At 38.2% G+C, this 15,495-nt stretch overlaps 2 protein-coding genes across 3 annotated transcripts in view; one reads left to right on the top strand and one right to left on the bottom strand.

Moving 5' to 3' along the window:
• Nucleotides 1–15,495, top strand: part of PDE8B (phosphodiesterase 8B) — a 106,668-nt gene that overhangs the window by 73,844 nt on the left and 17,329 nt on the right. For both annotated transcript variants that reach the window (XM_080373306.1, XM_080373307.1), the window contains exons 6-11: nt 3,646–3,734; nt 7,544–7,622; nt 8,148–8,288; nt 9,934–10,022; nt 10,722–10,782; nt 14,848–14,899. In XM_080373306.1, the coding sequence (XP_080229432.1) occupies nt 3,646–3,734; nt 7,544–7,622; nt 8,148–8,288; nt 9,934–10,022; nt 10,722–10,782; nt 14,848–14,899 (511 nt within the window). The remainder of the gene's footprint in view (nt 1–3,645; nt 3,735–7,543; nt 7,623–8,147; nt 8,289–9,933; nt 10,023–10,721; nt 10,783–14,847; nt 14,900–15,495) is intronic.
• Nucleotides 12,176–15,495, bottom strand: part of WDR41 (WD repeat domain 41) — a 55,354-nt gene continuing 52,034 nt past the window's right edge. The window contains exon 14 of the mRNA XM_080373296.1: nt 12,176–15,486. The gene's annotated coding sequence lies outside the window, so the exon portion shown is untranslated. The remainder of the gene's footprint in view (nt 15,487–15,495) is intronic.

The following is a 15,495-nucleotide window of genomic DNA, read 5'->3' as shown; positions in this document are numbered from 1 at the left end:
CTGTTCCAACCTTTGCCTCTAGCTGTCCCAAATTTATCAGAGAGTTTGCATGATATAGTAATTCCTTTTTGGAATTATTTTTAAGCTTTTAAAACACATCTGATGTCAGAATTATTTATGCTTGGATGGGCATCAGTAGGTACTATATCCATTGACAATCTCCTTCCCCTCTGTGCCCATGTTCCCCCCCCCCCCCCCCCCCCCCGCCCCTGATTTAAAAATACCCTTCTTCAAATAGAGAAATAGTATTTGCAGGGAAACTCTTCCTCAGCAGTAAAATCTTATCTGTTAAAATTTTGAGTTTTTCTTCATTCCTTGTATTTTTAAAGTCCACCTGTTCTGGTAGCTTTATTTTATGTTATCCCTATTCATCATCTCTGCAATTGTCCTATTTTTGCTCATCATCTTCCTCTGCTTACCTTGGCAAAACACTGAATGCAATCACTCTTGTCTGGTGGTGGCTGATTTTTAAATGTATCTCCAACTTACTTAGTAAAGAGTCTGAGCTTCTAGCCAGTTGTCTGTCACCTTTTTGTAGAGTGTTGTAGACAAACCCAGACTTTCTACACCAGGCTTGGATCTCAAGATTCCAAAGAAGAACTCCTTTAAGCTTTTTGGGGGGATACTCTTGCAAATAAACATTTTTTTTTTTTCTTGCAGTGAAGAGCTGATTATTCAGCTTTAAAGCGTTCTGTTACCTTCATGTTACCTTATGTTAGAGTACTATCTCTCTATGTTTATGTGTACCTATAAAATGTATTTAATTTCTTCTAATGAAATCAGTGATGATTGATCACTATCCAGATCTGGATCACTATGATCACTAAAAGATCTTACAAGATTTTGTGAGTCTTTTCTGTTAATTTTATACATTCCTTTGGCATTTTTCTTGATGCTGAGTTATTTGTTTCTTATTGTGCCTCCTCAAGAAAGTTACATCCTCTCTTTTTTTTCCCCCTATATCTTTAAGAGCTTTTGTGTTTATGTATTAATGGTATTGTTAATGCAGTACATTTATTATGCTGATTTTTTGCTTTTCCCCCTCAGCCTCATAAATCTAATACTGATGCCCTACTTAGGATGGACTAATTTAAATAAGTGATTTGGCTTCATGACTGATTTTAAAGTATGATTTAAATTAGCAAATAGGGGACCTTAATGTTTGCAGTTATTCAATTACAGTCTTGTCTTGTATTTTGAACTTCACTTCTTTTCCTAAATAAATGTTGATTTTCATTGACCAGTTAGTATTAAAAATTTCTGGTTTGCAATAAAATAAATCTTTAATATTAAACCTAGTACTACTTGCTAAGCAAGAAGAATGATGCATCCCTACTAGCTGATGACTCTTGTGGCTTGTGGCAAGTTCTGTATAGGATGACAGTAGAATCCTATTATAATGACGTAAAATGTAATTTGAGACTATATGTTAGTTAAATCAAAATGTACTGTATAATGTACTGTATAAATACTGAACTTTTTTAAAAGAAAGTATTGTTGTCTGCCTTCTAATGTTTGAGAGTTAATAGATCATCATCATCTTGTGCTTCATTTAGATGCACAGATTAGAAAAAGGAAATATTTTCTGCTTTTTTCAGGTCCCAGTTGATTTCTCAGCTTTGAGTGAGCCAGTGGATGAATAGTGTTAGTACTAAAAACTTAAAGAGATTCTGTGCATCTGCAGAATACAACAGTTAAACAGAGCAGGTTTAGCATTTCAAAAAGCTGCAATTCTTGGTTCTTAGCCAAAGATTTGTGCCAATATAGTGGTTGATTTTTGTCAGTAAACAGCAGTGGTTAAATTTTGTCAGTAAACAGCACTACTTTAAAATTCAGTCTATAAAGAGTTTTAGTGTGCTGTAGTAAATTTAGTTTGTGAAATAGGTAGCCATCATTGTTAAATTGTATATTATTGGTAGATTTGCTTTTATATTATTTTAAATTTAACACTAGCATATTTGAATATTTAAAAGAGCACTCTTAAAACTGAAAATCTAAATCTACAGTGCTGTAAAAGGCAAGTTTGTTTGCAGGCAGTTTGTTATGCAAAAGCATCATCATTTGTACCTTTGCTTCTGCTAGTTTGATATTGTGCCTTTTGATTTCCCATACATTCACTTAGTGAGTGAAGTGAGAGTTACAGAAATAGTATAGAAATATTTTAAGATCTTAACATCAAGGAGTGAAGCAGACCTATGTCTGCATTTATTTCAAATTTCACTTTTTTACATTTTACTGGCAGCTTGGGATTAAGCCATTTGTCCCCAAAACACAATTTTTCATACAGGAGAGAAGCGTAGATTTCTTAAAAAGCCATTCTTTGTTCCTCGGAGGTTTGAGTGCTGCCTCTTGACTCTGCATGCAGCTGTGCTGTGAGAACTAGTGACAACACTGGGTGTTTTCTGTGAAAACGATAGTCTAGTTTTTAAAAACTAGAAAACATGTATTTCTAAAAGATGATTCAGCTCTTCATAGCAAGTTTACTAATGAGCAGTAAACTTAAATTGAAATCAGAGAATTTACTACTTTTCTATCAACATAAAATGATTTCTGCAGGATCAAGCACAAGACATTTCAGCTTACTACCTTTGCCTAACAAAAAGAGGACATCCTCTCCCATCTGGAGTGTATAAATGTTAACTGTTGTCAGCATGCTGCTTGCTTTATATGCTTTTCTGCACTTCTGCATTCACAGTGACAGCTCAGTGAGATGACTTGTGGAGCAAAGTTGCTTCACCTTCTGAGCTTCAGCTGCGGTATTTGCTTGAAAACAAATGAAATGTTAAATATAGTATTTTTTTTTCTTTCTTTAACATTAACGTTTTATGTCTCTAAGGTCTTCCATTTCCATTCTGAATTAAGGATAGATGTTCAAAATGAAACATCAAGACAGTACTTGTTTTATGTGAGACTGTGTTTGGGGTTTTTTAGATTATCTGTTTCTACCAAGCAGGAAAATTCACCGTTGAGTTTTTAGGATATTTTTATACTTGCTTTATATTTAGATAGCCATGCTGTCTTAAGAATTAGAAAATCATTCCTGGGGAAAACATGATTACTGAACACAAAATGTACAACTAAAGCTTTTTAATTCTACCGAATTACAGGATAGTTGAGGTTGGAAGGGACCTCTGGAGGTCATCTTGCACAACCTCCCTGCTCAAGCAGGGCCATCTAAAGCAGGTTGCCCAGGACCATGTCCACACAACTTTTGAAGATCTCCAAGAATGGAGACTCCGCAGCCTCCCTGGGCAATCTATGCCAGTGCTCAGTCACCATCACAGTAAAAAAAACTCTTTCCTGATATTCAGAGGAAGCCTCTGGTTTCCCTTTGTGCCCATTGCCTCTGGTCCTGTCACTGGGCACGACTGGAGAGGGGCTGGCTGTGTCTTCTTGCATCTTGCACTGTCTCTTCAGATATTTGTATACCTTGATGAGATCCCCCCTTGAGCCTTCTCTTCTCCAGGCTGAGCAGTCCCAGCTCTCTCAGCCTATCCTCGCAGGAGAGATGCTTAATCACCTTCGTGGCCCTGTGCTGGACTCATGCCAGCTCTCTTTATAAGGTTAGAGTTTTAGATGCAGGAACAGAAATAACAGTTTAAAACCATTCCAGTCTATTTCATGCACTCTTGATTTGTCTTCCAGCAATTCATGGAGAATAGCAGCATAACTGCTTGTTACAATGAACTGGTTCAAATAGAACATGGGGAAGTGCGATCTCAGTTCAAATTACGGTATGTAGAAGTGTAAGAAACTGCAAACATCAACCGCTTGGTCTACATAACTGTATCAGGTTACTTTCCACTTCTTCCCAGCTATGAATATATGTGCTTTGCATCTGTATGTTAACTGATATACTATACCCTTATTTCATTCTTCTGTTATTTTGTAAAGGACAAATTTAAGTGCTTTAGTAACTGATACCTTCAGAAACCTTGGTCTGTGTATGTTTCATTCACTAGTGGTTTAAATGACAGCTTTCCTTTATGCAAAATACAGTACCTGCCCTTTATTCTGATGCTCGCTTGTGTCCCATATGTCCTGAGGTGCCCATATTGAATTTGGCAACGTTCTAGTAGCTAGTACTACCAGCATTACAGTCAGGGCAAGATCCTTTAGCAGAAATATTGCAGAACAACAACTTTGGCTTGTTTAATTGAAAATTTACATTTTTAAAATGCTGTCTTGTTTGTAAGGTTTATGGGCTGCAAATTTACACTGTCGTAAAACTTCACAAAATCATTCTTGATCTCACACATGTGAGATTTCATGTTTGATAGCTAGAGCTGAAACACAATCTCGATCTGGCTCTTCAAACCCTGAACTTTTATTTTGTTTCTTGGGCAAGACTTGGAAGACCAGGAGCACATTTTTTTATCTTAATGAGAAATTAAATTACTTTCATTCCCTTATCACTTTTTCTTTAATGTTATTGATTTTATATTTAATACAGGTGCTTATAGATGCATGTAAATTTGTTTGCAATACAGCTATATGAAAAAAAGCCCTTGAAGTTGACTGTCGTGTAGAAAATGTCTACTACTTGGGTGTCATAAATTAATTCCTGTTCAATCTACAGAAATACTGTGAATTCTTTACAGGTTCCCATGTCTCTGTGTAAGAAGTAGATTTTTCTAACATTTTATTTGCAAATCGATCCCAAAGTGACTTAAGTTCAAGTGACTGTTTGTTTGTGCGTGCAGAATGCAATTACAGTAAGATTTTCAGGGGAAAAAATGTAATTTGGGCTCACGCAGTTTTTAATAGGTGTTTTCCAAAAGTCAGCAGCTGTGAAAATTTAGAGTTCAGTTAGGTCTTATGGTGGTCCTGACTTGGTTTGTTGTTCGCTTGTAAGTGCAACATGAAGTAAGTGACTTCTGAATTAAGTCAGCATGGATCAGAAACGTCAGTTTTATATAGGAAGATTAAGCTGTCATTCATACACACAATGCTGGTAGTTTATGTTTCATTCCAAGAACAAGATGCAAATACAGTTTGAGTATCTCTACATTAATAGTATCAATTATGAATGCAGATAATTAAAACTCCAACACAGGTAGCATGAATCATATTGGGTACCATGTTTTTCTGCAAGTTTATTTATACCCATCACCAAAAAATATTAAAATTCAATAAAATTAGAAGGAAACAATGTCAGTCCCCAGTGGCATTTCATCTACTGACATTGTTTATGGAAACATTGTTTATGGAAACAACAGTATACTACTCACTTGTAATTCTGCTTGCTTTTGCTCTCTTGAATGTAGTTACATAAACTGTGAGCCTACTTCCTTTTAATTTACGTAAATAGTAGTACAATATAAAATGTATTCTGTGATATCATGTCTTTTGTGTTGATAATACACATGATATATATTTATGTGTGTGTATATTTATGTGTGTATGCTATATTTACATCGCCTCTGAGCATGAATGTTTTGTGAGCCCTTGGCAGCATTGCAAAATACTGTGAAAAAAAAACAGTGGTATTTTTGGGTTTGCTAGTGCCACTGCCAGATGCATTGCCAGAATAGTTAAGTAGTTTAAAGAGCTTAATAGATGCAGACCCAGGATAATTAAATAGTTCAATACCCCTTGTCATGTAACAAGCAGAAGTAATGCTTATAAGCAACATTTTTTAAAAAATATAAACTTTCTGAAAAGGTGTATTTCTAACTTGGAGATGCTGACGTCTTGCAACAGAGGATTTCCCCCTACCTCTGCCTGATTAGGCAGGTGCTTTAAATGAATTTGCTATTAAAAGCTAAGCAGAACTAGTGTTGTTTGGTGATGCTGTTCGGTTATAATTTGTTTTCATCTGTGTGGTTTAATTAAGTGTGGGGGAAAAAAGGGTTGCACTGTATGTCTGTCCCACTGGGTCTCTGGTCTGTTTGCTGTCTCAGTATGTCTTCTATACAGTTTTGTAGAAGGGAAGAGAGAATATTTTCAGAATGTTGTCAATGGAATTAAACCCAGGATATTTCAGGTGTTCAGATACAAGAAAAACATGGTGAAAAGGTAGGACCAGCCTGAGAAAGCAGTATGTGAGGTCATGTCAGTGGTCAGAAGTGTCTTTCCATTCCAAGTGGGGACTCTGCCTCTCCATGTAGCTGCTTCTGGTTTGAAGCTTGGTTGACATCTGTGGGAGGTGTATGTTAATCAAAGAGGATATGGGCCATTTAAACTTGCAATTTTGCTGGCTTGGTTGCCAGATCAAATTAAAATACTAAGGTTTGAACAGTACAAACAGAGCTGTGTGTTTTCTTGCAGAAAGTTTATGCAGCTGGTGTACCAGACAGGCATCTACCACTGAGATAAATCAGTTGTTTCACACAGCAAAAAATCACACTTTGGAGCCAGCTTGGACTGCTAGAAAATCATTGTAAAATTACATTGGGAGCAACTCCTAATGTCTGAGCTGAAATACGGCTGTCATCTTCTGTGTACAACACTTCTACAAATCTTCATCCATGCAGCTGTGTGTCTATGTCTCTGTGTATATCTTTTGGTGTATCCTATTTGGTTTTGAGTTACTTCTATGATGAGCAGAACTGGTAATGTCCTTTATTTCCTAATTCTTTATTACCAGTATAAATTTAAACCCCACTATGCAGTCTGGGAGCAAGATGTTCCTTTTAGGCAATAACTGTATACAAGAATGTTTATGCATGGTGCATTTATGCTCCCTGCAATGAGATGTAGATAGAAGATTAGTTTGTGTTTAGTCCAAATCAAAGGTGAAGGGCTGACATTTATCAAAGCAAGTACATCTGGGTTGTTTCTTTTGGTATGCACTCTTCCCACCCACCCCTCTCTCCCCAACCCCCTTCCCCACCTTCCCTTTCTAGTATTAGGAGCTTATAACCCCATCCTGTGTAAATCATAATTTAAGCAATCTAAATTTTGTAGCAAAAAAGTTAGGCTTTAATTTTCCTGCATTAGTTCATGGATAGCCCTGAAAAATTGGGAAACAAAGATCATTTTGGCCCTTAATAAAGATCAAGATGTATGGAAATGAAGTCACTGAATTATTACTTGGAAGCAGGAAAATTGGTGGTTTTCTGACTGGGACTTTGAGATGGCTGAAATGGTTTCCTTTAATTATGTTGTATTACAACTTCTTTGATAGTGCCAATCTATTTGCTGTATTGAAAACTTTGTATATATCTGCTGTGATAATTTTTGTGTTCCCTATCTTTAATGATCACAAAACTCTCTATTCTAATGTAACAGCCATTTGTTATTTTTACTGCTGTTAGCTCCTGTTGGCTAGAGCATGTTTGGAGAAAGAAGCATACTATTAAGATGCTGCAGTACCCATGAGCAATTTTACAATGTGCTCTGCAGTAAAAACATGTTAAGAACAGGGATGTCTGAAGCTGGATTTCCTGAAAAAGAATCATAATGGAGATAGTGACATGTTTTAGTCAAAACAACAGGCTGCTTTGTGATTCATCTACTGATAAGTACAATATAATAACATATTTGTAGCGAGCAAACTGTTGTAACAATAAAACTAACCTGAATCATTTCCTAATTTCAGGGCTTGTAATGCAGTGTTTACAGCATTAGACCATTGTCAGGAAGCTATAGAAATAACCAGTGAAGATCATGTCATTCAGGTAGGCAAAAAAACCCTGTTTTGTAGAACTCGTAGAGAGGAACCCCAAAGAGGTCTTTGCTCAGTAGTTTCTGTTCTATTTCAGCATTTCAGTTTTGTTGCCCATTCCAAAGGCCTGTGCAATGAACTGCCTTATTTCTGAATGCTGCACATTGACACCTGCTGAATTTTTAAGACTTTTTCTTCAGTAATTTTATTTAGATGATTAATTTTCAGTGATCATTTGATGATTGATTCAGTTGCTTATGGTAAAACCAGGATGAAATCTGTAGCAGAACTAGATACCCTGTACAGTTTTGTTCTCTTTCTATGCCTTCTGGTAACAGTTTACGTAGCGCCTTCTGTGTTCAGCTCCTTACTTGAATAAAATGTTTCACCATTACATAGTACTTTTATATGAAAAACACTGAATTGTAGGGGGTGGTGGTTATGGGTTTAGATGTAAAACTTGCAGCACTTTGATATACATGAGTATCCTTGAATTATGTTCTTTTTCATCTTACACTAAAGTACTTTTGTTTGGCAGTATGTTAATCCAGCCTTTGAACGGATGATGGGGTATCACAAAGGAGAGCTTATTGGCAAGGAACTTACTGAACTACCAAAAAGTGATAAAAACTGTGTGGATCTTTTAGACACTATTAACACATTTATTAAAAAAGGAAAGGTAAGCATATAAAATAAACTCATGCAAAATTGCTTTAGATTTCTATTCTGCTTTATTTTTAATGCTCTAGGTTTAAGAACACAAAATTCTCTTAAGAAAAAAAGATGTGGTTTTCATGAGTGTACATGCACATTTAGGACCAGAATTCTGCTCCTCAGATCTGTTAGGAGCACAACAGCCCATGCCTTGTACAAGGGACTACAGATTTCTTTATCTTGGCTTTTAGGACCTGACTGAACTCCTCTACCCATTTGTTGGCTTAGTAGTGATATAGGAACATTTTCTGTGTTTCTGTTTTGCTTAAAGCCTATGGAGCTTTTGTTACTTGGAACATAACAATTTGTCCCTCTGTCAGTCTCTCAGGTGGCTGCATCTTCCAGAAAGGTTTAACTGTTCTGTCATAACTGCAGAGCCTTCATTGACTGTGCTTTAAGCACCAAAATATGTCAGCACTCAGTGGGGTGTGTTTTTCTAACTATAGTTAAAAATATTTGCAGTGTGCTGTGAACTCCTGTTGTGGTGGTGACAGGCCACAAAAGCACCGCATGTTCCTGGAAATATGTTCTTCTGATATATGCAGCAGTCTCACCCTCCTCTTCATGAACTTTGGGGAGTTCTTGAATATTTCTGTCATTTCCTGCAATGATCTGAGCTTTGAGGGTCGCTGGAGTTGTTTGCAGGTTCACCTTGGTTTATTAGCCATACCTGCAGGCTACTTTTGCTTTGCTCCTCATTTACACAGGCTGCCCAGCTGCTAGCTCTGCCTCTATCCATCTTTCTCTGTGACAGAGAAGGTATCGTCCACCCATTTCCCAACTTCATCCTATACTGCTGCCAAGTAGATCCCTCCTTAAAATCTCTCTTCTTTGAGGTGGTAAAGAGAGAAACCTTTTGCTTCAACTTCCTTCCTTCTCCAGTCCTTACCAGAAGGTATTTTTTATATCTGTATCAGTGGACTGCTTACAGAAGGTGCATACATGGCTGTGTTGGCCTGGTGTCCTCTTGATGCTTTCCTGTAGCAGTGGAGATGGAGGGAAAATTAGTGGCTAGTCAGAGAAATGGACATTTACATGAGAGAATAGGATAAAAGATGCCATGAAGAATTTTTTTCTTCCTTTTGCTGATCCGGAGTGCCTCAGAGATCCGTGGTCGTGAGAAAAGTCATGGAGTGCAAATAGGCTGTTGGTTACCTGAGGTTAGTTCAAGGACATCGTTAGGTCAAGGGCTTCTGAAATTTAGCATACATGCCACCTGATGACTGACAGCTTCAAAGCTGAACGGTGCTGAGCACAGAGTTTGGTTCTACTGCTCCCAAGGGAGATATCCTCTGGATGTTTTGTGCAGCCACCACTGCTTATGGTGTTACCCAGCAAGAATGTTTGTATCCCTTCAAAGTAGATGATGCCTAAAGTTCTTTGTAAAAATTGTAGTCTCTCACAGAAAAAGATATTTACTCTGTCCTTACGTTAGCAAATGCCTGTTAAAGGTGCTACTCTGTATTAATAAATTTTACACTGTTTTAAAAAATACAACCACAAAATAATATGTAATCATTTACTATGTAAGGACTATGTAATAATAAATGAGTATTTGACTGCAAGCTGCATATTCTTAGATGTTGTCTCTGTTGTGTCTGTTTGCTTAGGAATGGCAAGGAGTTTACTACGCAAGAAGAAAATCAGGAGACAGTATCCAGCAGCATGTGAAGATAACACCTGTGATGGGTCAAGGAGGGTAACTAACTTGTCCAGAACATAACTGCTTTCTGCTTTGTAGGGCCTTCTCTCTGCTTTCCCCATCTGTAAGTTTGACATGAACCTCCATGTATTTAGTAGCAAGGTCCTGATATAACTGCTGACTTCAAGCAGTGTGGAAAGGACAAGCAAAGTTGAGAAGGTCATGTTTGTTGCTGACTTTCTTCCATTTTGGAGTTGGCATATGCTGGGTAAAAGAACTGTAAAGTTGTAACAGTTAATAATGTTACTGGTATATTGTTAGTTATATAGTTACGTGCTATAGACACTGGCAAGTAGACCTTTAGGTTCATGTTACTGTGCATTTCTTTATGAAGTTATTCTGCGGAATCCAAACGGTCACAGGGTTAGCTGGAATGAACAGCATCTGGGCGATCCCCTTGTTTGTGTCGGTGCTTGTACATGCTCACACCTTTGCGGTGTAGTGTGGGCACATTGCCAGATTCTGCTCCCAGATATGCAGGTGAATTCCTGCAGGAGCAAAAGGAGCAGGTGTCCTGGGACAAAAACATCGCTGTAATGGTGAAGGAGTGCTTGTTGCCCCGTCATCTGTTTGATGTTGGGTTTTGCTATCTTGTTTCATGAGGGTGTGGAGACCTCTGCTTTGTAAAATAGCAGTGCATCACTTTACTTCTCTCTTTGCCATTTGATACGCTAATGTGGTTTTTTCTGTTGCTAGGAAAATAAGACACTTTGTGTCCCTCAAAAGGCTGAATTGCCCTAATGAAAACAACAAACAGGTATTGTATTTCTTTCCTGTCATAATTTTCATAGCCTTTACTAAACTGATATTTTTTTGGTTTAGAAACTGTTATTTTTCCAAAAGGATGTGATCTGTATTGTCAATGAGATCCTCCTTGATTGGTGGAGTGAGCAAGAAAACTTCAGCATTTGCATGGGCTATTCTTCTTTTCTAGGACTGCTGAGTAGAGAAAGAAAGGCTTTAATTCTCTGGAACATCGATGTGGCAGTTGAGTGCGTGACACTGTGAAGCAACACAGACCATAGTCCAAAGGGAGTTCAGGGGCATTTTTCTACAGCTGCTCTTGCCAGTGTGATCTGGTGTACTTATGTCCAATAATGACCTGTGCTCAGCTGTCACAAGGTTGCCAGTGTGAGGTTCCTGAATAAAGTGTAGCCTTCATGCAGGACCTGAGGCATCTCGTGACCATCAGGTGTGTTGTGGAGGGGTGTAACCCAAGCCATAACCCAAGTAAACCAGCAGTGGCAGTTGACATGGGTCTCTGCATTCCAGGCACAAATCCCCCCAAGCAAGTCCTGCAGCAAAGCTGGTGGCATGGGGAGCTGTTTGCTGTCATCTGCTCCTGGTTCCCTCCCTCTGAAAGTGTCTGCCTCAAAAATACTCTAGTATGGGGCCTGTAAAGAAGTCTGGACTTTTGTGAGCAAAGGAGTGAAATCTGTCTTGAGCCTGTGGTCTGTAGGGGTGAGATAGAAAGTGGGAAGCACAGGCAATAGCTGGCAACGTTTTAGGCTGAGGATGGGCTTTGGAAACAGGGTGTGTTTCCATGTTCTTTAGAGGAGGGGTTATGTATCTTCTTTTAGTTAGAATTTTAATGTGCTTTTATCCGTTATGTGGATTAAGACATTTGTGCCTAAAAGGTATTTAGAAATTCACTCCTATTTGTAGTTGACCTTTCTTCAGTATAACAATACTGAATATTAACACATTACTGGAAAACCTTTACTATATGAAGAAGTTCATAGGTGGTATTCGATAAAATATGACTGTTGAAACCATCCCCATTGCACTCTGGAAAGCACCAGGAAGTCAACATTTTTAGTATTGGTTCATAAGCAGTTATTGGTAAATAAAGCACTAATGCAACAAGCTATAGGTCTGGGAAGCTTTACACATTTGGTGGGCCCAAAGAATATGGCCTTGAAGGGTTCTCCACAGATGTAGAGATCTGCCACAAAGGTTGAAGACCACAGCCTAACAGAAAGCATGGTCTGTGGAGATTTAAGGTCCATTAGGGAAAAAAATAAGGTGCATTCAACAGAACGAGGTAATTACTCTGTTTCACTTCTGTGGTGGAAATACCTCCTGCCTGTAGCAGAGCACCAGGTGCTCTGGCATTGCATGAAAATATTCAAAGGGTGTCTTGAAATTTTGGGGGGTTGGGTGTGTTTGGGTTTGGGTTGGCTTTTTTTTTTTTTTTTAATTTTAGATGGGCAGTGATGATGATGTACTGGAGTATCTGTATTATATTCATGAGACTTTTAAGAGTTATTTTTCTAGCAATACTAATGTGATGTTGTAAATCCTGATCAACATTCAGACATTGCAGTTTTCTTAAAATCCATGTCTGAATACCTGTAGCAGTACAACTTTTCTCTGCCCTAAAAAAATGTTAGGTTTATTTTCAAGCCACAGATAATTCCTTATGGAAGGACAAGAAGAAATCGAACAAACTATTTAGTTATAGAGGAGTAAAAGCTGTCGTAATTCAAATTTTGATGCAAATGTCTGATGTTTCACTGCATCAACATAATCAGTAATGGCTTGATCTCAGCATTTAGACTTACATCCTTGCATTGTTATGCATTGTTTCACCTTAAAAAATGCATGTTGTCATTACCAACAGCCTCGGTAAGGGATATCACACTATGATTAGAGGTCACTGTGCTGCAGGAACCTTCATGTATTTCTGTGACAAATCTATCACATACAAAACAAGTATTTATGCATGGAAAAAAATACATCTCAGAGTGTATCAAGTATCCTTACAGTGAAGTTTTATGAATGGGGATTGACTTTCATGTGACTATTCCATGTGCTGAAGCCTAGGTAATGATTAATGCTGGTTTTGCCAATTTGAGACCTGGCAGGTTAGAGTCCAGTGTTTGCACATTCATAGATTTACAACAGAGGTAGCGTTTCTCCTCTTAAGAACATATTGGTCCAAGATTAGCTGTGTAACTGCCCTCATATGTTACCTTACCTGGATCTTTCAGGTCATGCCTGCAGAAGGGGTAAGAGAAGTATGCAGAACTGAAATGTGGTTTATTTTTTTAGTAGGGCACTCTAAAGGACTGTGCCAATGTTTTCTGCCAGTTGTGCAGTAGACAGAGATAGATCCATGGGCTCTGATAGAAGCTCTAGTTTGGGACCAGAACAAGCAGTTCAGATGCCTTGTGTCACTGTACCATATCTGATGAGCTTCCTCGATCTTACTTTGGACAAGATGATTTCTCTGAGAGTTCCTGCATGATCACAAGACAGGTGTTTTAAGCTTATAAAATCAGTTTTCTGGAAGATTAATTCCTTACACTCCCTTGAACAAGATCTATATGGAGCATGAGCACAGGTTTTCCCCTTCCTGGTTTTTTTTTCCCTCTTACTCATTACAGAAAGCCACTCCTGGATTTTGGTTTTTTGCCTTTCCATTCTCTTTGCCTTCCACATTCTTCCTCTCCTCTCCGCACCAGCAAAAAAAAAAAAAAAAAAAAAGGTGGAGCATGTGCAAGAATGATGGAAAACAGAATTTGTATCATTCCTTTACTTTCTTTCCTGAATTATCCCTGTGGGGACCCTCCAGCATGCTCAGTCATGAACTGATACAGGTGCTAAAAGGGTGTAAGTGCAACTTTGCTGTGCTCTCCTTTTAATTCACAGGTTGCAACCATGGATTTTGTGCTTCCACACAATCTAGTGCTTTGCTATAGGCAGGTGATGGATTTGGTCAGAGGAAACAGTCACCATAAGTTAGATGACATTAGTGGACTCCTAAATGTGATGTGTAATGAATAATGTGTAAGTGCAGTGCTAGGCACTGAAGTTTATTAATCTGAATTAGAGGGTATGTATATCTTCTATAGTGACTAGAGTAAAAAAAGTAATGCATTATTTTTAGTCCTTTTCTGTGTCTCTGTTAGCTATACCTAAATACATCACATGCTAATTTTAGAGGGAAGACTTGAGGTACTGAAAATTCTGCTCAGTTTTCCTATTAACAGCAAAACAGTTTCTTGTAACCACATGACAAAGGAGTGGAGAGAAGTTATTAGCAGATATTAAACTGTCATGTACTGGACAGACTATGCTTTTGTTTCTGAGCAGGATAGAAAAGCAGAGGAGCACTTAATCTGTGTTATTGTAAATCAAGCAGTACGTGTGGACTTTTACGATGATGGAAATACCCTATTTAAATTCTAAGAAAGTCTGAAATACCTATTGGTGGAGCTACCCAAGATGTTTCAGAAGCACAAAGATTTTGTGTTTAACTTTTTCTGATCAAAAATTACTTGGAAATAAAGAAAGTTCTGAAGGATGACACCTACCTCTACTCTTCAGTTGCTGGAGAGTTGTTTTTGTAACTGAGTTTTTTTGAAGTCCAGTTCCTCAGTGACTCATGAAAGGATGTATGCAAGATTAGCTGAGCTAGTACTAAGAAAATGGGTTTAAAATTACTGTACAGAGGCCAAAAATGAACATGTTAGGATTTTTTTTTCTTTTTGCATTTTATTTCTGGAATCTTTCAGGTTCATATGCAATTTGCACTTAAAACTATCTAAAAAAGAATGTCAGTTCTCTTGCAGACGCAGGCATTGAACAGGAATTTAGTACATAAAAGCACTACGGTATCTGTGATTTTCTGCATTGCATATCTGTTAATGCTCATAGTATTTCTCTACATGTTACTAGGCCTGAAGAGTCTTTTAAGCACTTTTTTTGTAAAGAGCAGAACAGAAAATGCTGGATAAGGATGGTGTTGAATGTAGCCCTTTTAAAGTCTTTTTGTATTCTTTTTCCTTATTTTATTTTACTCTCGGTGCATCTTCAGCTCTACAAGAGTCACCGTGATGAGAAGTACACAGGAGACAATTCTCAGTCAGGTTAGAATATTATAATTTACCTTTATATACTGCTGTGCTTGAGAACATGGCTGGTTCTTTGCTGACATGAAATGTTGTCTCTTCCCTCTGTTGAGTCAGTGGTCAGAGCAGGTGGCCAATGACAGATGCCAGCTGCTCTGATGTGACATCACGAGTTGGATTTGTAACCATCATTAATAATTCAGTCTCCTGTGCAGAGTTCTTGCTGTGCATTCACAGTTGAGATGTATTTCTCTTTGTTGCATTAGAACACTCTGTCTCATCCTGAAGCTGGTGTACCTTGGCACCCCTTTGTCTTTGAAATTAGTGTGGAACTGTGCTGATCTGCGCCAGCAGATCTGCCCTGGTGTTTCCAGGTTTAGGACCTGTCAGCAGGCCATCGGTTCGGCCCCAGCACCGGGCTGAGGTAACTGTCTGCAGTGCCCGGGCTGGAGCTAGTCACGGGTGGTAAGGTGGTGGTAAGAGACAATATATGCAATTTGCTGCTCTCGTTACCGTTGCTGCCATCAAAACTGGTCCACAGTGTTTTAAACTGCTTGCTCCTGTGTCCCTGTAATAAATGCAGTTTTTCTTTCTCAGTTTCTTTCCTGCAACAG

Source organism: Falco punctatus, assembly GCF_963210335.1.
Source record: "Falco punctatus genome assembly, chromosome: Z".
Classification (NCBI taxonomy): Eukaryota; Metazoa; Chordata; class Aves; order Falconiformes; family Falconidae; genus Falco; species Falco punctatus.
Note: the sequence above shows the minus strand (reverse complement) of the source record. Positions and strands in the feature narration are given on the sequence as shown.